This window comes from Hypanus sabinus, chromosome 15 (genome assembly GCF_030144855.1).
Source record: "Hypanus sabinus isolate sHypSab1 chromosome 15, sHypSab1.hap1, whole genome shotgun sequence".
In the NCBI taxonomy this organism is placed as follows: domain Eukaryota; kingdom Metazoa; phylum Chordata; class Chondrichthyes; order Myliobatiformes; family Dasyatidae; genus Hypanus; species Hypanus sabinus.
The window spans coordinates 49283642-49304364 of record NC_082720.1 but is presented as its reverse complement, the minus strand read 5'-3'; the positions used below and the strand labels follow the sequence as shown (position 1 = coordinate 49304364).

Sequence of the window (20723 nt, the reverse complement as noted above, 5' to 3'; positions counted from 1 at the left end):
CAGGTAGTGATGCAGCCAGTCAGGATGCTCTTAATTGTGCCCCTGTAGAAAGGATTGGTGGCCCATACCAAACTTCCTCAACCATCTGAGGGTGAAAGAGGCGCTGTTGTGCCTTTTTCACCACACAGCTGGTGTGTACAGACCACGTGAGATCCTTGGTGATGAGTATGCCAAGGAACTTAAAGCTGTTTACCCTCTCAACCCCAGATCCATTGATGTCAATAGGGGTTAGCCTGTCTCCATTCCTCCTGTAGTCCGCAAGCAGCTCCTTTGTTTTTGCGACATTGAGGGAGAAGTTGTTTTCTTGACAGCACTGTATCAGAGAGATGATTCCTTCCCTGTAGGCCACCTCGTTATTGTTTCAGATAAGGCCAATCAATATAGGACTTAAAATGTAGAGCATCAAAGCAGGACTTACACAGTAGAATGGGTACTGGGGAGTGGTGAAGAACAGTGACCTAGGATCATAAGTACAGGACATTGTGCCCTGAAATTGTTGACATTTGTAGACGAGTTGGTCAAGAAGGAATATGGCATGCTTGTCTTCATCAGGTTGGGATATTGTGTACAATAGACACTGCTGTAAAGGATGTTGGCAAGTCTGCTCTTATGCTGTTCTTGTCAGCATGCAATAATAAAGATAAGATTAAGCTAGTAAGGGTACAGAAGATATTTACACACTACTGGAGGGCTTGATTTATAAGCTGATATTGGATGGGCTGTTTTTTCCTCCTGCAGTGAATGAAGTGAAAAGGTGATCTTTTCAAAGTTAAAAAAGACCTGGGAGACATAGATAAGGTGGATGGTCATAGTCCTTGCCCTCAGGCAGGGAAGCATAAAGCTAGAGGATGTTGGCTTGAAGTTAGAAGGAAAAGATTTAAAGGGGACCTGAGAGGCAAGCTTTTCACATCGGGAGCAGTGGGCATATGGAACAAGCAGCCAAAGAAAGTAGCAGAGGTGGGAAAAATTACAACATTTAAGAGATGTTTGGACAGGTTTATGGATAGAAAAAGTTTCGAGGGATATAGACCAAATAAATCCAGGCAAATGGAACTAGATCAGGAAGACACCTTGGCTGACATGGATGTTAGGCAGCAGGGCCTGTTTCCATGCTGTATAACTCTATATTTGTGAATAGTTTGAAAATTAGCATCAACATGGCACTTGAAGCAAAATAAATTGTTATAATTGGATTTTGATATGATGAAATAGTGGGGTAGTTTTGGTACAGGAGTTTAAATTAGCACCTATTAATTTGTCAACATCAGGACCAAAGCCAAATGTATGCCTTTCCCATGACATCATAGAGCTGGCCCTTCAACCTACCAAGTCTATGCTAACCGTTAGCATCCATTTATCCTAATCTACACCAATTCCATTTGATACTCTCCATATTCCCAACAATGAACCCCAGATCCTACCACTATCTACTGGCCTACAAGAATGTTGAAAAATAATATTTGTGATATAGAGTGTAATTGCTGGGCTAAAAATATAATATTTTCTTTCTTTCTTTTTACAATATTTTTATTCAGAAAAAAACAAGATTTACAGAGTTCAACACATAGATACATCTCAATGTAACTTGTGTACATTCATATATTGTAATAAAATTGATCAAAATGTTATAGCATAACACATAAAGGTGTACCACTCTGTAATCAAAAATTTAAAGATAAGTCATACATCATAAAAGAATTTTTTTATATAAAAAAGTCAACCCCCTACCAACTACCAAAGAAAAAAGCTGATGGATGACAATGGATAATAAGAAAAAAAACATTTTCACTTAAGAAGAGAAGATAAAAATATACATAAAAGTCTGTGCACTGTTAAACTTTATAAATTGGAAAAGTAATTTAGGAAAGGTCCCCAAATATCATAAAAAGATTGTTTCGAATTTAAGACTGAGCAGCGGATTTTTTCTAAATTTAATTAAGACATATTATCACGTAGCCATTGAAGATGTGTAGGAGGGGTGGACTCCTTCCATTTAAGCAAGATTGCTCTTCTTGCTAAAAAAGAGATAAAAACTAAAACCTGTAGGTTAGGAGTATTTAAAGTTATATCTTCATTTGCAATAATACCAGCAAGGCAGTAAGGGGATTTGGGTCAAATTGGACCTTAAAAAGTTGAGAGAAGATATGAAATACTTCCACCCAAAACTTTTCAATTGTAGGGCAAAACCAAAACATATGAATTAAAGAGGCATCCGCAGAGTTGCATTTTAAGGATCTGGTCTCAATTTAGAAAATTTTTTGGTTTAGCGAATTTTTCATTATCATCTCCCATTCTCCTTAATTTTTTTTTATCCCTTCCATGACTGACAAAGTCTTTAAGGATTGGGATGAATTAGGTATTAAGTGTCTTTGGGACCTGTTTATCTCAGGATCTCTTGCTTCATTTGGCCAATTGTCAAATAAATTTGCACTCCCAAAAACATATTTTTATAGATACCTTCAAATTAGAGATTTTCTACATTTCCAATTAGCTACTTTTCCTATAGGTCCTGATAAAAATTTACTGGACGATCTTTTAAATTTAAAACCCTTTGTTAATTGTTCTATTACCGGTATCTATAATTTGTTGATTGATTGAGACAAGACTTTTTAGATAAAATAAAAAAAGCTTGGGAGGATGACCTAAATTGTCAGATTTCTGATGATAGATGGAATAAAATTCTTAAATGGGTTAATAAATCATCTTTCTGTGCTCGTCATTCTATTCTACAATTTAAAGTGGTTCATAGAGCTTACATTTCTAAACAGAAGCTCTCCAGTTTTTTCCCGAATGTTTCTCCACTTTGTAATATATGCAACTCTGATGATGCCTCTTTAATATTTTAAAAGAAGTATGCTTATAAAAATATATTGGATGGGTCTTAATGTATTGTATATAAATATATTGGTTAGGTCTTAATTCTATACACCACAGTTCCTCTCTTCCAAAGGAAACAATCCTGCCTTATCCAACTTTCCACATAGCTACAACTTTCCAATCCTGACAATATGAGCTAAAAATTTCCAGTTAACCTCAGAAATAAAACTAAATTATTACTTAGCTGAGGCCAAAGCAGATTACTTGTCAGTGTGGTTTGTTGGATTGCTAAAAGAAATTAATTCTTTCTGTTTCCCTTCCATTAATATCGACTACAGTTTGCAATTTTCTGCTTCTTTCAGAATGTAACATTTGAAAACCCACATCAGGACTAAATGCCCTTAACAGTAACTAAATATAATTACCAGAAGTTAAATGTCACGTTTTCTTCGTGTGTTGAAATATACCTGCAAACAGTGCCACTGCTCAACAGAGTGACCTGTAAAAAGTAGGAAACTAGTCCAAAAAATAACAGGTTAAAAAATGTTGGGATGGTTTTCTCCCTGATTCATGTGTAAAAGCCTGATTGTAGCCTATCACAGCTGCACACGGAAAGATTAGTGCACAGAAAGGTCGTCATAATGCAGTTACCGAGAAGGCAGCCATGGAGGTGAGGAAAAACATGCTGGAAGGGGGATCATGTCTTCAATGTGTGCAGACAATCTGCTGCTTCATGCCCATAGTCATATATTCAGATGGAGTCCTTCACTGTGACTGGCCCCAATCCTCTGAAGGTGTGGATTTGACATGCTGCAGAAATCACAGTATATACTGTACTTCTGGAGTCCCTCAGCCAGTCCTACATTGAGTTCAATGCTGACTGGTAACTCCTGCAACACTTCTGGTACCAAACTGTACCGGTCTCTGCCTTTCCTTTAGGGTCATCAGATGCGTGGTGAGGGGGAGCTTGCTCTCCATCTCGTACCGCCCAGGCTTGCATAGCTGGACAGCTGGTCACAATATCTATGGTTAACTCTGACTGACAGAGGCCTCAACAACTGTACTTATGCAGAGAAATGTGAAGAAGGGCAGTAATAGTTATGGGACACTCACCTGTGAGAAATATCCTGATGAATGGCAGATGCAGAGATTACTAAGTCCATGGATCAATAGGAACACATTGTCCATCTGCCATGAGATTTTCTTTTTTTATGGATATGAAGCACATATCACGTTGCCCTTTTACCAACCTAGTTTTCTTGAAGTGCAGATATGGCTGTTATGCCAGACGATATTAAGTGAATGTGTGTCACATGCTGGATAAATGTCAGACATACCAAGGTGAATCATAATTGCAAGATCTTGACCACCAACTGACCCAGAAATTATTGCAACTGTCAGTTATCGTCTGCAAATGGCTTTTATGAGCAATTTGTACATAAAATACAAGTTCACACTACTGTGTGCATAGTACAGCAAAGCACACAGCAGTAATACCCTTTAGAATTTGCTTACCATGAGGAAAAGGTTACTTCAATCTTGGGAGTGGCTTGTTCTACATAAGCTGCCAACTATCACTTTCAATATCACAACCTCAGACTGCTCAAATATTCTTTTTACTTCTCTCTTTTTGATGCTTTTCAAAGTGTAACTGAGGGTGAGCTTCACAAAATATCTGGCAGCTGACGAACAGAACTTCAGTGCAAGAAACTCAAAACTGAATGCGAAATCTGGTATACATTCATCATGTTGTTTGATCTTTAGGTGACTGCATGCAGCTTTCTTCCAACCATAGTTTTTTGGTGCTTTCCCAGACCCAGCTGGAGATGCAGTATTGCAAGAAGTGGAGTACAAACTTTCATAGGTCTAACCTGGCTTCACTTGGAAGAGGGCCAGCATTGAAGGGCCAAGTAGTTGATGAGAACGTTGTGAGAGTAAACTGGATTAGGGTAGATTAGTCTAAAAATGGGTGGTTCATATAGATGGTGGACTGAAGAACCTGCTTCTGTGATGTGTGACTCCATGAATTCTAATTATTAACAATTTCTAAATGAAAATCATTTACCTGCAAACAACCCTGTCCTAGTGGGAGAGACTGTTTGCAGGTAAGGGATGTCAGGCAAGTGGGATGTTTTAAAAAGTGAGATAGGGAGATATCAGGGCAAGGCTGTTGGATTTAGAGAATCCTGGTTGCCAAGGAATATTGAGGGCCTGATCAGGAAACAGGATGTGTGTGTCAGGCATAGCAAATGGGTTCAAGCGAATCTCTTGTAGAATATGTAGGAGTACACTGTTCGTTTAAAAAGGAAATCAGGAAGGTAAAAGGGGGACATCGGATAGCTTTGGCAGATAAAGTAAAGGAGAATTGCAAGAGATTCCATAAGTATAACTAGGGAGAGACTATGTTAATGATCAAAGAGGTCATTGATGTGTGGAGCCACAGGAGATGGACGAGATCTTAAATGAATAGTTCTCATCAATATTTACAATGGAGAAGATGGTGGAAACTACTTCAGAGAAAGGAATAGAGATCTTGAAACATATGCACATTACAAAAGGGAAGGTGCTGGGATTCTTAAAGCAGATAAAGGTGGAAAACTCCCCAGAACCTAACCAAGTGTATCCTAGGACATTCTGGAAAACAAGGAACAAAAATGCTGGGATCTTGGCAGAGATATTTATATCACCCTTAGCCATGAATATGTTAATGTAAGACTAGAGGATGTCTAATGTTGTGTCTTTATTTTTTAAAAAGCTGTAAGGATAAGCCAGGCAGCTACTGTCTAGGGCGGGGGTCGGCAACCTACGGCTCCCGAGCCATTTGTGGCTCTTTCACCTCTGTGCTGCGGCTCCCTGCGGCTTTGGGAAATAATTGGTCAGTATTTAATTAAAATGTATTTTATGTTAGTTTGTTAGCTTTTGAAATGTAATTATGGTGATCTTGTACAACCTAAGTGTAGCGACACATTTCCTGCCACATCATAAAACGGCTCACAATTAGCCAGCATTCCGGCTAAGGGAGATAGCCTACGGGGGTTTGTGAGTACGCGTCTTTTGCAGCATCTGCGTCCATGGGGGCTGGGTTGAGGGAAGCTGAAAAGCAAGGCTGTTTAGTTCGAATAAAGCTATCTTTGACTGCAGTTTACTGACACCGCTACAACGTGTTTTTATCGCTGGCTGTCCAGACGGAAGGTGCTGAAACGCTTTGTCGCGTGTCTGGAAGAAGTGAAAACTTTCCTGGGCAGCAAAGGGCTCACCTTTCCTGAGCTGGAACAGCCAGAGTGGCTGGAAAAGCTACACTTCATGGTAGACATGACAGCGCACCTGAACACGCTGAACACAGCTCTTCAGGGGAAAGGACGTACAGCCCTGCACATGTTGGAGGATGTTTTGGCATTCGAGCGCAAGTTGACAGTGCTTGCCAGAGATTTACAGAAAGGCACTTTGTCTCACTTCCCCAATTTGAGAGAGTTCAAACAAGGTCACGACATGATAATTTCTGAGTATTTACATTCTGCAATCATCGCAATGCAAACATCGTTTGGGAAACGCTTCTGTGAGTTCAGAGAGGAAAAAAACACATTATCCTTCCCGGTCACTCCCTTAAGCATCGATCCTTCCCTACTGAATACGACTGCATTGGCAGGTGTGAGTCAACCTGATCTTGAGATGGAACTGGCCGACATAGCCGACAAAGACATATGGGTGTCCAAGTTTAGACGCTTGACAGCAGACCTTGAAGATGTTGCCCGTCAGAAGGCCGTTCTTGCTCAGAAACACAAATGGAGTGATATTGAAAACCTCACAGATGACAGCTTGCGATCCTGTGTAAAGATGAAGGTGACATCATACAGCCCTGATGTGCAGACGCTGTGCGCTGAGGTCCAGGAGCAGAAATCCCATTAACCAAGTATGATAAATATTTTAATTGCCTATTATTTTACTTATATTCATATTTTTTCATTGTTCAGTGAAATAGTCCTTTCATTTTTCAGGATGACAGCTGGCTGACGTTATTTTTGGTTTGCTGCTGGCGGAAAATTTAAGTTCGGCGTTTTTCATAAATACAAGAAGGACTCAAATAGACATTGAATATTTTACTTAAAAGTAACTTTCAACCCAACGTCTTTTTTTCGGAGTTCAAAATGTTTTTGTTGCATGCAGAAATGTAATTTCGTTTTCTCTGCAGGAGTTCATCAATTTCATAAATGCAACACATTATAGTTTGTTTATACATAGCATAAAGGCAAAAAAAACGTTGTATGCAGTGTTATTTCATTTTAAATGTCAAACGGGTTTTGCGGCTCCCAGTGTTTTCTTTTCTGTGGGAAACGGGTCCAAGTGGCTCTTTCAGTGGTAAAGGTTGCTGACCCCTGGTATAGGGTCTCCGAGAGACAGGATTGACCTGCGCTAAGGAAGGCAAGGACTGATTAAAAATGGTCAGCATGGGTTTGTGTGTGTAAAATAGTATCTTCCAAGTTTCAATTGAATTTTTTGCAGAAGTGACAATGAGGATCGATAAGGGGAGGGATAGACATTGCCTACATGGACAAAGTCCCTTATGGTAAGCTGGTCTGGAAGTTTAGATCATCTGGTACCCACAGTGAGCTAGCCAATTGGATTGCTGGAAGGAGTCAGAGGGTGTTGGTGGAGCTTTTTTTTTCAGTTTGGAGACTTGTGACCAGAGGTGTGCCTGTTTGATTCTTAATTTTGTTTTGTGCACATATTATTGTGTATGTATGTCATATCTATACTCAAATTAAAATGTCAATTCTGTTTCCACTTCCAAAATGTGTGCAATAGTTAGACTTAAATTATATTTCATGTATAATAGTACAATTTTTTAAATGAACACACAAAATATACAAAATTAAACTGGTGAAATAGTGGATTATAAAGAAAATAAAATATATTGATCATCACCAAGTCCTCATCCATCAAAATCCTGGGGAGCCACCACTGACCAGAAGCTCGAGAAGACCAGTGACCTAAGTGTCACGTACATGAGAGGAGATCAGCGTCTGGGCTTCCTGTGAAGACTGACTCATTTCCTGGTGCCCTAATGCCTTTCCACCACTTGCATAACAGAAACCAGAAGTGTGACAGATATATTGGGCAAAAACTATGATTTTGTAATTCTAGGGTTTTGCTCCAACAGCCGGTGGTGTAGATGTTAATTCACACACAATCTGTAGAAAATATTAGCGATAATTTTTAATAACCCAGAGATTTCATGGTTACCAGGACGAGTTATTTTTTAAAAGTTCAAGATTATTAACTGAATTAAAGTTCAGTGGGTCCCATTATGAAAATTGAACTCATCTCTGGATTGATAGTTCAAACATCTGGTTATTATTCACATAATTTATCTACTGCAGCGCCACTGTGTAAACACTATTAATTAATTACTAATACTTCTACATATACTCTTCCCAGTTGAAGAAAGCTTTTTAATCAGATGGAGTAAGGTAATCATTAGTAGTTCTGACATGGCAGTTGTATGGTATGTCTTCATGTCTAATCATTCCTCATATTGTCTTATTGAAGGATTTATGAAGATTTATGTCCTCTCGATGAATAAATAGTTAGCAACAGTGAAATTGGCAAAAGGGAACAACCTGAAGATTGAAGTTGCTATTGAGTTCAAGAAAGCTAGGATCCTTTTTGTATAATTTCATAATAAAAATGAGTCTTATGCACAGAGAAGCATAGGCCCAAGCTCCATAATCAGTTATGAAAGAGCAGTCAGGCTGAGAATTAAGCCGTTTGAACTATGTCCTTTAGCCATAACATCATTGCAGGTACAATGACCTTATACAACATGGATCTTTGTGAGTTCTCTGAGCTGCTTATACAGGTTCTAAACTTTGTCTATCCTGAAGAAGGGTCTCGGTCTGAAACGTCGACTGTTTACTCTTTTTCATAGATGCAGCCTGGCCTGCTGGGTTTCTCTGGCATTGTGTGTGTATTGCTTTGGATCTCCAGCATTTGCAGATTTTCCTGGGTTTAGGTTCTGAAACTGATGGAAATTTGGGAGTAACACACACAAAATGCTGGTGGAATGCAGCAGGCCAGGCAGCATCTATAGGGAGAAGCACTGTTGATGTTTTGGGCCGAGACCCTTCATCAGGACTAACTGAAAGAAAAGATAGTAAGAGATCCGTCAAAGATCTTTCAAGAGATCTTTCAAAGAGAAATTTGGGAGTGATGCTTCTCTCTTCGTAAAGCAATGAATAACAGAAATATCAATATTAGAAAAGGGTAGTCTTGTAGCAAGGTGAATTCTTTGCTCATCTATGTAGGAATCAAACGTGGCATGCCTCCTTAACCTGTCAGTTTCTCATCATAAATGGTCATGGAAAGGAACAATCCTCCAAAACTTTAATAAGATAGAGAGTGTGCTTGCTTTCAAAATGACATGTATTGCCTGCCATGAATTTTAAATGATTACATGAAAAATGTTTATTACTTTCTCTAATCCCATGATTATGTTAATATTTATCTTTAAAATTAAATGTCATTACACATCTCAATTCCTCCCTTTGATTCTTTATTTTTAATTTTGAATAGAGCCACCGAACACTAGATGGTTTGGAATTGGCATTTATGCTAACTGGTCTGTTTGGAAAGACAATCTCAGGAATTTATCTGCAGCTTTTATTGACAGCATACAGCAATCTGACTTGTATTGCAGTAATGTAGATGACAGATTTTCATTATACATAACGAATGGTACAACATCTATACAGTGAGGTAAGACTCATTGTTTTCATAATCATATAACTGCTAATAAAATATTGACCATTCTTTCTGTCATATGTAAGTAAGTTGCTGATCTATTCATCTACATTACATTTTAAGAAAGGCTCAAGGTGACAATTTTCATGTAAAATACATGGTGTAAGATATGAGTGCAGTCACCAGATTGAAATAAAACAACTAAATTAATTTTATGGTGTCTCAAGTGTTCCAATTTTTATTTTAAATGAGTTCTTTTTCTCGGATAAACAGTTTCCATTGCAATCCATCTGATCAGCAGAAGAATCACACTAAACCTTGCATTACAGCTCGCAAGATATCTGACCATGTTACAAACTGCAGCTATTCCAAGCAATTTGCAAAGGGGGGGGTGACTGAGTGGGGAGCGCAGGCAATTATTAGTGTAGCCATTGCCCCTCTACTGATATTATTTCTTTATATTTGTTTATTGAGACAAACAGAAGAGTGATAGTGGTTAATAATCTGGGGCCAGCAATGCCAGTACATGCATTGCAATTACACACAACAAGATTCAAGATTATTTAATGTCATTTCCAAGTACACAAGTGTAAAGGAGAACAAAATAATTATGACTCTGGATCCAATGTAGCACAAAAAACACACACATAGAAAGACAAAGAACACATTAATAAAATACACAGTAAGTATAAATGCATAAGATGCTTATATATTGTACATAAAGAGATCATATGTCCATAAAGTGAGTGTCTACATAAGGTGACATTGATAGAAAATGATAAAGTAGTGGTGGTTGAGGATGTGGTGGGTTAGTGGGTGGAGGTGTTAATATGCCTTGCTACTTGAAAAAGTAACTGTCCTGGCCTGGATGCTATGGATGCTGGATGCTGATAGGAGAAGGACAAACAGTCCATGAGCAGGGTGGATGGGATCCTTCATGATATTGCCGGCCTTTTGTATGTGGGTAGGCTGGTGCGATGATGCATTGGGCAGTTTTGACGACTTCCTGTCCACTGCGGTGCAGTTTCTGTACAATGCAGTGACGCAGCTTGCTAGGATGCTCTCTTCTGTATGTCAGTAGAAGTTTTCTGGTTTTGATGTGCATAGTCCAGATCTCTTCAGCCTCCTCAGAAAGCAGGGGCATTGGCGAGCTTTCTTGATTAGGTAGGATGTGTTCTGGGACCATGACTGATTGTGCAAGATGTGACTTCCATGAACTACTTGTAATTCTTCTCTGTGCTGCCAATGTTAAGAGGGGAGTGAGTGGTGTGTGTTGATGACCATCTCCTTTGTCTTCACGTTGAGGAAGAGGTTATTTGCCCAGCACCAGGTCTCAAGCTCTTCCAACTCCTCTCGGCAAGCCATCTTATCATTGTTAGTGATGAGGCACACTGCTGTTATGACATCAGTGAACTTAACAAAGTGACTACTTGGTGTCAGAAATATCAGTCATACACATTGCTGTGGTCATTCAAAATCATCTTTCTTCATTATTATTGATTATTGTACAAGATGTCTAGCTTAATAAGTTCAAATAAAGGTCACCATTAATTTAACTTTAACATTTTGACATAAAGCATAGAACATTACAGTACAGTACAGGCCCTTTGGCCCACTGCACTGCACTGACCTTTTAACCTCCACTACAATCAATTTAACCCTTCCCTCCTGCAAACCCTCCAATCTCCTTTCATCCATGAGCCTATCTAAGAGTTTCTTAAATGCACCAAATGTACCTGCGTCTACCACCACCCTGGCAGGACACCCACTACTTGGTGTAAAGCAAAACCTACCTCTGACATCATCCCTTATACTTTCCTTCAATCACCTTAAAATTATGCCCCCTCGTATTAGCCATTTCCACCCTGGGAAAAAGTCTCTGGCAATCCACTCTATGCATCTTATCATCTTGTACACCTCTGTCAAGTCACCTCTCATCTTCCTTCACTCCAAAAAGAAAAGCCCAAGCTCGCTCAACCTATCTTCATAAGGCATGCCCTCTAGTCCAGTCAACATCTGGTAAATCTCCTCTTCACCCTCTACAGAGCTTCCAAGTCCTTTCTATAATGAGGTGTCCAGATCCGAACACATTATCCCAAGTGTGGTCTAACCAGGGTTTTATAGAGCTGCTGCTTTACCTCACAGCTCTTGACCTTAATCCTCTGACTAGTAAAGGCCAACACACCATATATTTCCTTAACTACCCAATGAATTTGCACTGAAACTTTGAGGGATCTACAGATGTGAGCCCCACGATCCCTCTGTTCCTCCACACTGCCAAGATTCCTGCCATTAACCTTGAATAATTTGAATTTCCGAAGCGAATCACTCCACATGTATCTGGGTTGAATTCCATTGCTACTTCTCAGCCCAGCTCCGCATCCTGTCAATGTCCTGTTGCAACCTACAACAACCCTCCATGCTATGCACAAATCCACCAACCTTTGTATCATCTGTAAACTTACTAACCCACCCTTCCACTTCATCATCCAAGTCATTTATAAATATCACAAGAGGCAGATCCCTGCAGAGCACTGCCGATCACTGACCTCTGAGCAGAATACTCTCAAACTACTACCATCCTCAGTCTTCTCTAGGCAAGCCAATTCACAGCCACGTTTCTCTGGATCCCAACTTTCTCAATGAGTCTACCATAGGTAACTTTAACAACAGCGTTAGTAAAATCCTTAATCACCACAACCAAAGCTCTCCCTTCATCAATGTGCTTTGTCACATCCTCAAAGAATTCAACCAGGCTCATGAGGCACAACCTGCCCCTCACAAAGCCATGCTGACTGACCTGAATCAGAATAGGTTTCTTGAGATATTCATGAATTCTGTCTCTAAGAATACGCTCCAAATAGTTTGCACTCCGCTGATTTGAGAGTCACTGGTCTATAATTCCCAGGGTTATCCTTACTCCCTTTCTGGAACAAAGGAATAACTTTTTGACACTCTCTAATCATCTGGTGCTATTCCTGGGGCCAATGAGAATGTAAAGATCATCATCCAGGGTGAGACAATCTCATGTGGTAACCTGGAGTATGTGCCATCTGACCTCAAGGACTTATCTTTCCTAATAATTTGCAAAAGTTATAATACATTCTCTTCCATAACATCATCGTGTTCAAGCATATCAGTCTGTTATACACTCTCCTTACAATTGTCAAGGTCCCTCTCACTGGTGAATACTGAAGCAAAGTATTCATCAGGGACCTCTCCTACCTCCTCCGACTCCAAGCACATGTTTACTCTACTATCCTTGAATAATCAGTCCCACTCTCATTCTGGCCATCATTCTGTTCTTCACATATGTATAGAACACTTTGGGTTTTTCTTAATAGTACTTTCCAAGGGCCACTCAGGTCCCCTTCTATCTCTACTAAGGTCATTCTTTAGCTCCTTCCCGGCTACCTTGCAACTGTCAAGAGTTCCGCCTGATCCACATCGCTCGTTGACGATGGTTCCTCCACCCTACCATCCTTTCCTTGCCTCAGTGGGATAAAACTATCCAGCAAGTGCTTCTTAAACAACTTAGGTGTGAATACCTCAATGTTGATCTTATTTACTGCTTCCTTATTTTCTCATGTAAGCCACAGGTCATTCAACTGCAGATTGAGTTCTCTAACACGAATTGTAAGGAGTTACAGCTGGAAGCACCTCATGCAGATGTAAATATCAGAGAGATAAGAAATCTTTCAGAATCCCATTTGACACAAAGAACACACCACTGACACTGGACCCATTCTCACTGCACTAGACAAAGAAAGAAAAAAGCTTACCAGTAAGTTATATTAACCTTCACTTCCCCGAGTCTAAGCCTCCTGAGCTGAAGCCTCAAACTGACGACTGTAGTAACACTGGTTCACTTCGACAACGGAGATTGCAACAATAACCACTCCACTTACTGTACATCTAACTTCTTGTTACAGGCCTTTGCTAATTGCCTAATAAATCACAATGACTGAGACCCACTGAGAAGTCCTGAAAGGCCCCTCTTACTTATTAAATCTCACGCTGTCTCATCAAAACAAGCCACTACTTGCAATGATTGAAGCCCAGCAATAAGTCTCGAGCAGCCCACTCTCATTTTAAATCTTACGCTGGCTCACCAAAATATTTGGCAGACTGCTGGTAATGAATGAAGCCCACCGAATATTTTGCAGCTATACCGTCTGAATCTTAAGTTGCAAGTCAAATACGTCAAAAACTGCAGCAATATGAAATACATAAAATAAAGTTGTTTGCAATTAGTTACTATGTGGTTTTACTAAAGGAGGTGGCAATCGTATGTTGTTTGTTCTGTATATTGATACAGTCAATCTGAAAAGTTTGTGATATATTTGGATCCAACTTCTCAAGCTTAAGTTGCACAATGAAATAAATACTACAAACGACTTCAGCATTGGGAACTACATATAATAAAGTTGTCCGCAACAAGTTACTACTTTGTGTCATTATATAAATGCAGAATTGTATGCTGTTTGGTCTGAAACACTGATTTAGCCAATCTGGAAATTTCACAATATATTTGGATCTACATTCTCAAAGTTAAGTTGTGCGATCAAATAAATGCTGCCAAGCATTGTGGCACCATGAATTAATTAAAATAAAGTTTTTTTCAGTTAGTTACTTCATTATAGACGAGGCAATCATATGTTGTTTACTCTGAAGAAAACTGATTCAGTCAATCTGGAAATTTACTGATACATTTACTTCCCAAGCTTAAGTTGAACAATAAAATAAATGCTATCAAACACTAAAAACAGCCTGCAAAAATTACTATCAAGATAATATACGGTAATATACACTTACTTAGATCATAAAGTTATTTTGAACTTTGACCTCACTTGCCAAAACTACATGTTGTCATTTTATGCCCCCATGCCTGATTTCCCCTCTGTTGTGAACAGGCACATGCCTTAAACAGCTCAATAGACTAGTCCCCTATCCCACCATCCTTTTCCTGGCCAGAGCCTCATTATGCTCATCAAACAGGGCTCCTCAAACCTGCCAGCCCCCACAACCTCCCACCACCCCGCCCCCGCACCCCAACAGGAACATGCTGGCAATCCTGGCTAATGTTATCAATACTTCGCCATGCTCCAATTTAGGACTGATCCACAAGTTAAAGCCCATTTTCCATAGACATTTTAAACCAAATGGGTTAATGGTTACTTTTCCAAACTGCTCCTTTAACAACAGAGCAACCACTTGCCGAGCCTCATTTCACAAGAGAAGGTTGAGTGTAGCCCCCTTCTCTAGTAATCAAACGCTCTTCATATGACAAGCCATTGGATAGTGGTATTATAGTTATGAACCTCCTTTGAACCCTCTCCAGTTTCAGCAAATCCTTTCTGAGATAAGGGGCTCAAAACTGTTCACAATACTCCAAGTGAGCCTCACCAGTGCTTTATGTAGTCTCAACATTACATTGTTTATTTTATATTCTAGTCCTCTTGAAATGAATGCTGACATTGCATTGCCTTCCTCATCACAGACTCAACCTGTAAATTAACCTTTAGGGAATCCTGCTCAAAGACTCCCAAATCCCTTTGAGTCCCAGCTTTTTTGTATTTTCTCTCCATTTAGAAAGTAGTCAACTCTTTCATACCTTCTATCAAAGTGCATAACCATACACTTCCCGACACTGTATTCCATCTGCCACTTCTTTGCCCATTCTCCTAATCTGTATAAGTCCTTTTGTAGCTTCTCCACTTTCTCAAACTACCTGCCCCTCCACCTATCTTCATATCATCTGCAAACTTTGCAACAAAACTATCAATTCCATCGTCCAAATCACTGACATATAACGTAAAAAGGTAGTCGTTCTAACACTGACCCATGTGGAACACCACTAGTCACCAGTTGCCAGCTAGAAAAGACTCCATTTATTCCTCTTTGCCTCCAGCTAATCAGCTACTGCTTTATCCCATGGGCTCATTGCTTGTTAAGCAGCCTCATATGTGGCACCTTGTCAAAGGTTTTCTGAAAGTCAAAGCATACAACATCTACCAATTCTGCTTTGTCCATCTTGCTTGTCATTTCTTCAGAGAATTCCAAAAGATCTGTCAGGCAAGATTTTCCCTTGAGGAAACAATGCTGACTACAGCCTATTTTATCATGTGCCTCCAAGTACCCTGAGACATCCTTAATAATTGACACCAACGTCATCCCAATCACTGAGTCAGACTAACTGGCCTATAGTTTCTTACTTCTGCCTCTCTCCCTTCTTGAAGAGTGGAGTGACATTTGCAATTTTTTAGTTTTCTGGAACCATACAAGAATCTAGTGATCTTCGAAAGATCATTACTAATGCCTCCACAATCTCTTCAGCCACCTCTATCAGAACCCTGGGGTGTAGACCATCTGGTCCAGGTGAGTTATCTATCTTCATGCCTTTTAGTCTCCCAAGAACGTTCTGTCTAGTAGTGGTAACTTCACACACTTCACGACACCCGACACCTGGAATTTCCACGAAACTGCTTGTGTCTTCCACAGTGAAAACTAATGCAAAATACTTATTCAGTTCTCTCACCATCTCCTTGTCCCCCATTACTACCTCTCCAGCATTAGTTTTTAGTGTTCCAATATTGTCTCCATTTTACAGTTTATGTATCTGAAGAAACTTTTGGTACCCTCTTTAATATTATTGGCTAGCTTATATTCATATTCCATCTTCACGTGCTTACTGACTTTTTTAGTTGCCTTCCCAAAAGCTTCCCAATTTTATAACTTCCCACTAATTTGTGCACTACTATATGTTCTCCCTTTGGCTTTTATGTTGCTTCTGACTTCTCTTGTTAGCCACAGGTGCCTTTAGAATACTTCTTCCTCTCTGTGATGTATGCATGCTGTGCCATCCGAATTGCTTCCAGAAACTCCAGCTATTGCTGCTCTGCCATCATCCCTGCCAGTGTTCTTCTCCCATCAATTCTGGCCAATTCCTTTCTCATGCCTCTGTAATTTCCTTTACTCTGCTGTAATACATCTGAAGGTGTATCAAATTTCAGGGTGAATTCAATCATATAATGACCACTTACCCAAGGGTTCTTTTACTTTTAAGCTCTCTAATCAATCCCGGTTCATTGCACAACACCCAATCCAGAATAGCTGATCCCCTAGTGGGCTCTACCATGAGCTGCTCTAAAATGGTATCTCATAGGCATTCTAGAAATTCCCCCATTTGGAATCCAGCACCAACTTGATTTTCCCAATCTTCCTGCATATTGAAATCCCAACGACTATTGTAACCTTTATAGTACATTCTCAACAAAGATTGTCCTTGTTTACTGTATTTTTAAGTTCTACACTGCTAGCTTCACTGGACAGCCCCTTATTTCTCACAAAGTTCTGCCATGATATTCATCCTTCTCAACACTACAGTTTCCCCCTGCTCTGTTACCCCCACCTCTGTTGTGCTGGAAAATTCAGCTGCCAGACCAGCCCATCCCTCAAACATGTTTCAGCAATAACTGCAATATCGATTTCTCAAATCTCATCCGTGCCCTGAGTCCACCTGCCTTCCCTGTCAGCAATCCCGTATTACAATAAACATTGTGTCCATTGTTCCTCACTCCCTGTCCTGCCTCTGCGTCTCGAGCCTGCATTCTTTGCTCACTCTCACCTCTGTATTTAGTTCTGTTTTCTCTACACCTCATGCTCTCATTAGTCATCTTATTTGCATATTGTCTTCTTTTGCACATTGGTGCTCATCAGTCTTTGACTGTTAATGTACATTTTTCGTAAAATTCTCTTATATTTATTTTTTCCCTGCAAATGTTTGTAAGAAAATGAATCACAATGTAGTATACTGTAACATATATGTACTTTGATCTTAGAACCTTTCTGTTGCTCTACAACATTGCACCTTCCCACTGCCATACCACCACCCCATCACACTCCCAAAACAGAGTTTAACACCCTCACAGGGACATTGGCAGATTAGTTTTACATCATGGCCAAAGTGGGCTGATGATGCCAAAGCCCACCACAGCTGGGTGTTTTGAGCCTGTCTCCCATTTATCCCATTTCCCTCACTGCACCACCTCTCCAGCCAGAGTTCTCTGTGCATTCATCCTATTCCTGTACACACAGGAGGAACAGCAACTTTCGAAGCCGACATATGTGCAGAATTAGAAAAAAAGAGAAGAAAATGGCAAGAGAGGCAGCAACAACCAAAGCCCGATCTGCCACCTGGAACTACCTGTCCTGAATGAGGAAGGACTTTCAAAGCCAAGATTGGACTCGTAAGCCACTTGAGAGCCCATAAATAGATCAACAGAATGAAGACCAACATCCTCAACCTCGAGGAATAGCCACGATGTACACACAGAATAAAAAGAATCAACCCAACAGTGAGCAGAGGAATTGAGGCCGCTCTTGTTAACTTTAAAAGTCAAGGCCGCAAAGTGAACTGTTAGATAATGAGTGAAGTATCTGATGCCTGTGCAGGCAGGAAGATTGTGACTAGTATCTTTAAACACAGACTAGCCAGCCCATCCAAGAGAACCAGAGCCACAGAACAATTGTAATCAGGCGGAAAAAAGAACAGAGGTGTGAACGACTGCAACTGGTCCATCAGCTGGCAAAGCTGGGAAGCATTTTGCACCACAGTTGCTTTCAGCATGTCTGAGGCTACTCTCTTACTAGAAGCAATGCTAGATTATAATTCTTGTGATTATCAGTTTGAATGCTGTAGCTTACAGAGGTAATATTTAACGTATCTCCAGTAAAACTGTAAGTACCCAACTTTGCTGAAAATTAAAAAACTGGGAAAGTCCTTCACAATGAAACAAAAATAAAACACCAACTTGAAACTTAAACCACAATCAAAAATATGTGCACACTTAGCTGAAATCAGTTGGAAAACCACAGCCCTAATAAAATATAGATAAAGCATCAATCACATCAAAAATTGTTTTAATTACAGAATGTTAAATATCTGTAATGTGTTACATATAATAAAATATAACCAGAATAATAAAATATTTCTTTAAAAATGAATATAAAATTAAGTACTTTGCAGAGTTTCAAAAGCAATTCTGGATACTGACATAATTCCTGAAGAGTGGTGAATGTGTCCCTGTATAAATAATAGAGCATCTCAAATATTGCAGTATAATTTAACCATGATAGCAGGTTTAGTCTACAGAAATACAGTATTTCTCTTGGGTTATAAATCACATTTCTGGTGCATCAGTATAACAGCAGTAAATCAAGATCATAACTCCAAGCTTATATCTTACCTGACATTGCCTACAACAAGCAGAAATTGCTGAAATCTTTTTCAAACTTGATTAGTCTAACTCTCCAGCTGCCCGCCAAGAATAAATTGGAAGAATCTCATTCTGGAGCTGACAACATTGTGGGTAAAGTAGCAAGTAGACTGAGATAGTGGCAATGTGGGTGCCCAGTTGTGAGGTAGAAGAAGCTCACCCACTGTTAAATAGGGTGCAGACTACTTCATCCAGAAGGGAAACAATAGCTCAGAAGGGAGACAGACTTGAGAGCAGAGGAATGGAATTTGTTGTAAGGGGCTGAAATGATAGCTTTGTGTTTCCCATGTTCAGGTACAAGAAATCACAATGTCCAAAAGTAGAGAAACGGCTGTTGGTCGGGCAAGGCTGAGATGGTGTAATCATAGAGGTGGATTTCATCAACATGATTGTACAACTTAATTCCGAGTCTCTGGAAGGTATCACCAATGTGAGGTGAGGGTGAAGAGTGGGCTGAGAATATATCCTTGGAGGATTAGAGACAGTGAAGAAAATGGAGGTTTTAGGTATTGATGTTTCAAGTATGATCAGATAATTAACAGTGGAATGTAGAGGGAACATGGAATTGAACAGAAGCATTGTGGGAAAGTACAGTATTTGACCATATCAAAGATTTCAAACAGACTGAAAAGCAAATGGAGGAACAGTATACCAAACACAATGGAAATCAGAAAAAAGTGCTGCAAAAACTTAGTAAGATGGTCATATCTGTGCACAGAAAACTATTAATGTGTCAGGTCAAAGACCCTTCCTCTGAACTGAAAAAGATGGCAGGCAGTCGCATTAGCAGAGAAACTGGAATAAAGGAAACTTCTGTGATTGGGTGAAATAGTGTAGAAGTCCAGGGCCTAGTCAACTCCTTTGGCTGCATAGGCATTGCTAATGTGAATTATAGGTAACGCTCTGCGTTTTTGTCACACACTATCATAATTTTGTTGAGAATTACTTGTTTCCTCTAGAAGCTACATACAGCAGCTTCTGTTGCTTTGTGATTTATTTCTTTAGTATTGTGCTTGGTTGCCCACTCATTGCTGAGGAAGCAGGAGGGAGGGAATATGGAATGACCAACAGATGGTGGGTTTATCTCTGAAAGGCTTATGCTGAAGTTTCAGGTCAAGAGTGTGGGAGTGTTAGATTGTACATTTATCATACAGTCCAAAGGCCAGTGGGAAACATTATTTCTTTGTATATCAATGCTACTTTAGATGATTTTTTGTCAAATAAATGCTTAGTTTGCTTGTCTGGCATTTTGCTTGCTGCTGCTGTAGTAACAAATGGATGGGTCTGCTCTGGAGTGCTATGATCATGCTCTTGCCCAAACACACCAGATGGACAGGTCTGGTAAAGCACCGCAGTGTGCTCATGCAATAGTTTAACACATTGTCATTGACACCTCTGTGCCAAAAATCTGCTTCTGCAAAACGACTGAGGTTTGAGCCAGCAGAAGACATAGTAAACAGAGGAAGCTGCTTCTAGCAAACTCAATGACAGTTGTTAGACTAATTTATTTCTCATCTTGTTCAACACTTATATTGTTCTTGTGCTTCTATGCTAATCCTTTACTTATAAAGCATCAGTCCTGCAAACTCAGTGGAGCATCAAGCTCAGCCACTACATTTCCATTACATTTACATTAGAGTGATGACACAGTAACACATCCATTACCTTCATTCTCAGCTCAATGTGACAGAAATAGAATATGGCACTGCAGAACACAAAGCCCAGCTGTGAAATAGTTCATAGTACCCCCAAAATAGATATTTAAACCTTAGAGAAAAGCAAAATAGTCAAGATGCTGAAATATGAAATATAAATGGAAAAGATCATTGACCTCAAATGTTAAATTTATGATTTTTCTGCTTTCAATTAGTTTAATTCAGAAGAAAATCA

The 20723-nt window shown here is 39.6% G+C and overlaps 1 protein-coding gene across 1 annotated transcript; it reads left to right on the top strand.

Annotated features, from left to right (window-relative positions):
* The first annotated feature begins 5969 nt into the window (after positions 1-5969).
* Positions 5970-7408, top strand: LOC132405162 (general transcription factor II-I repeat domain-containing protein 2-like). The gene is made up of 2 exons (XM_059989860.1): positions 5970-6727; positions 6797-7408. The coding sequence occupies exon 1, from the start codon at positions 6121-6123 to the stop codon at positions 6721-6723; it is 603 nt and encodes a 200-aa protein (XP_059845843.1). The 5' UTR covers positions 5970-6120; the 3' UTR covers positions 6724-6727; positions 6797-7408.
* The last annotated feature ends 13315 nt before the right edge of the window (positions 7409-20723 follow it).

What these genes read in the sequence shown, in the direction of transcription:
- LOC132405162 (XM_059989860.1), top strand. Translation starts at nt 6,121, where the DNA reads ATGGTAGACATGACAGCGCACCTGAACACGCTGAACACAGCTCTTCAG.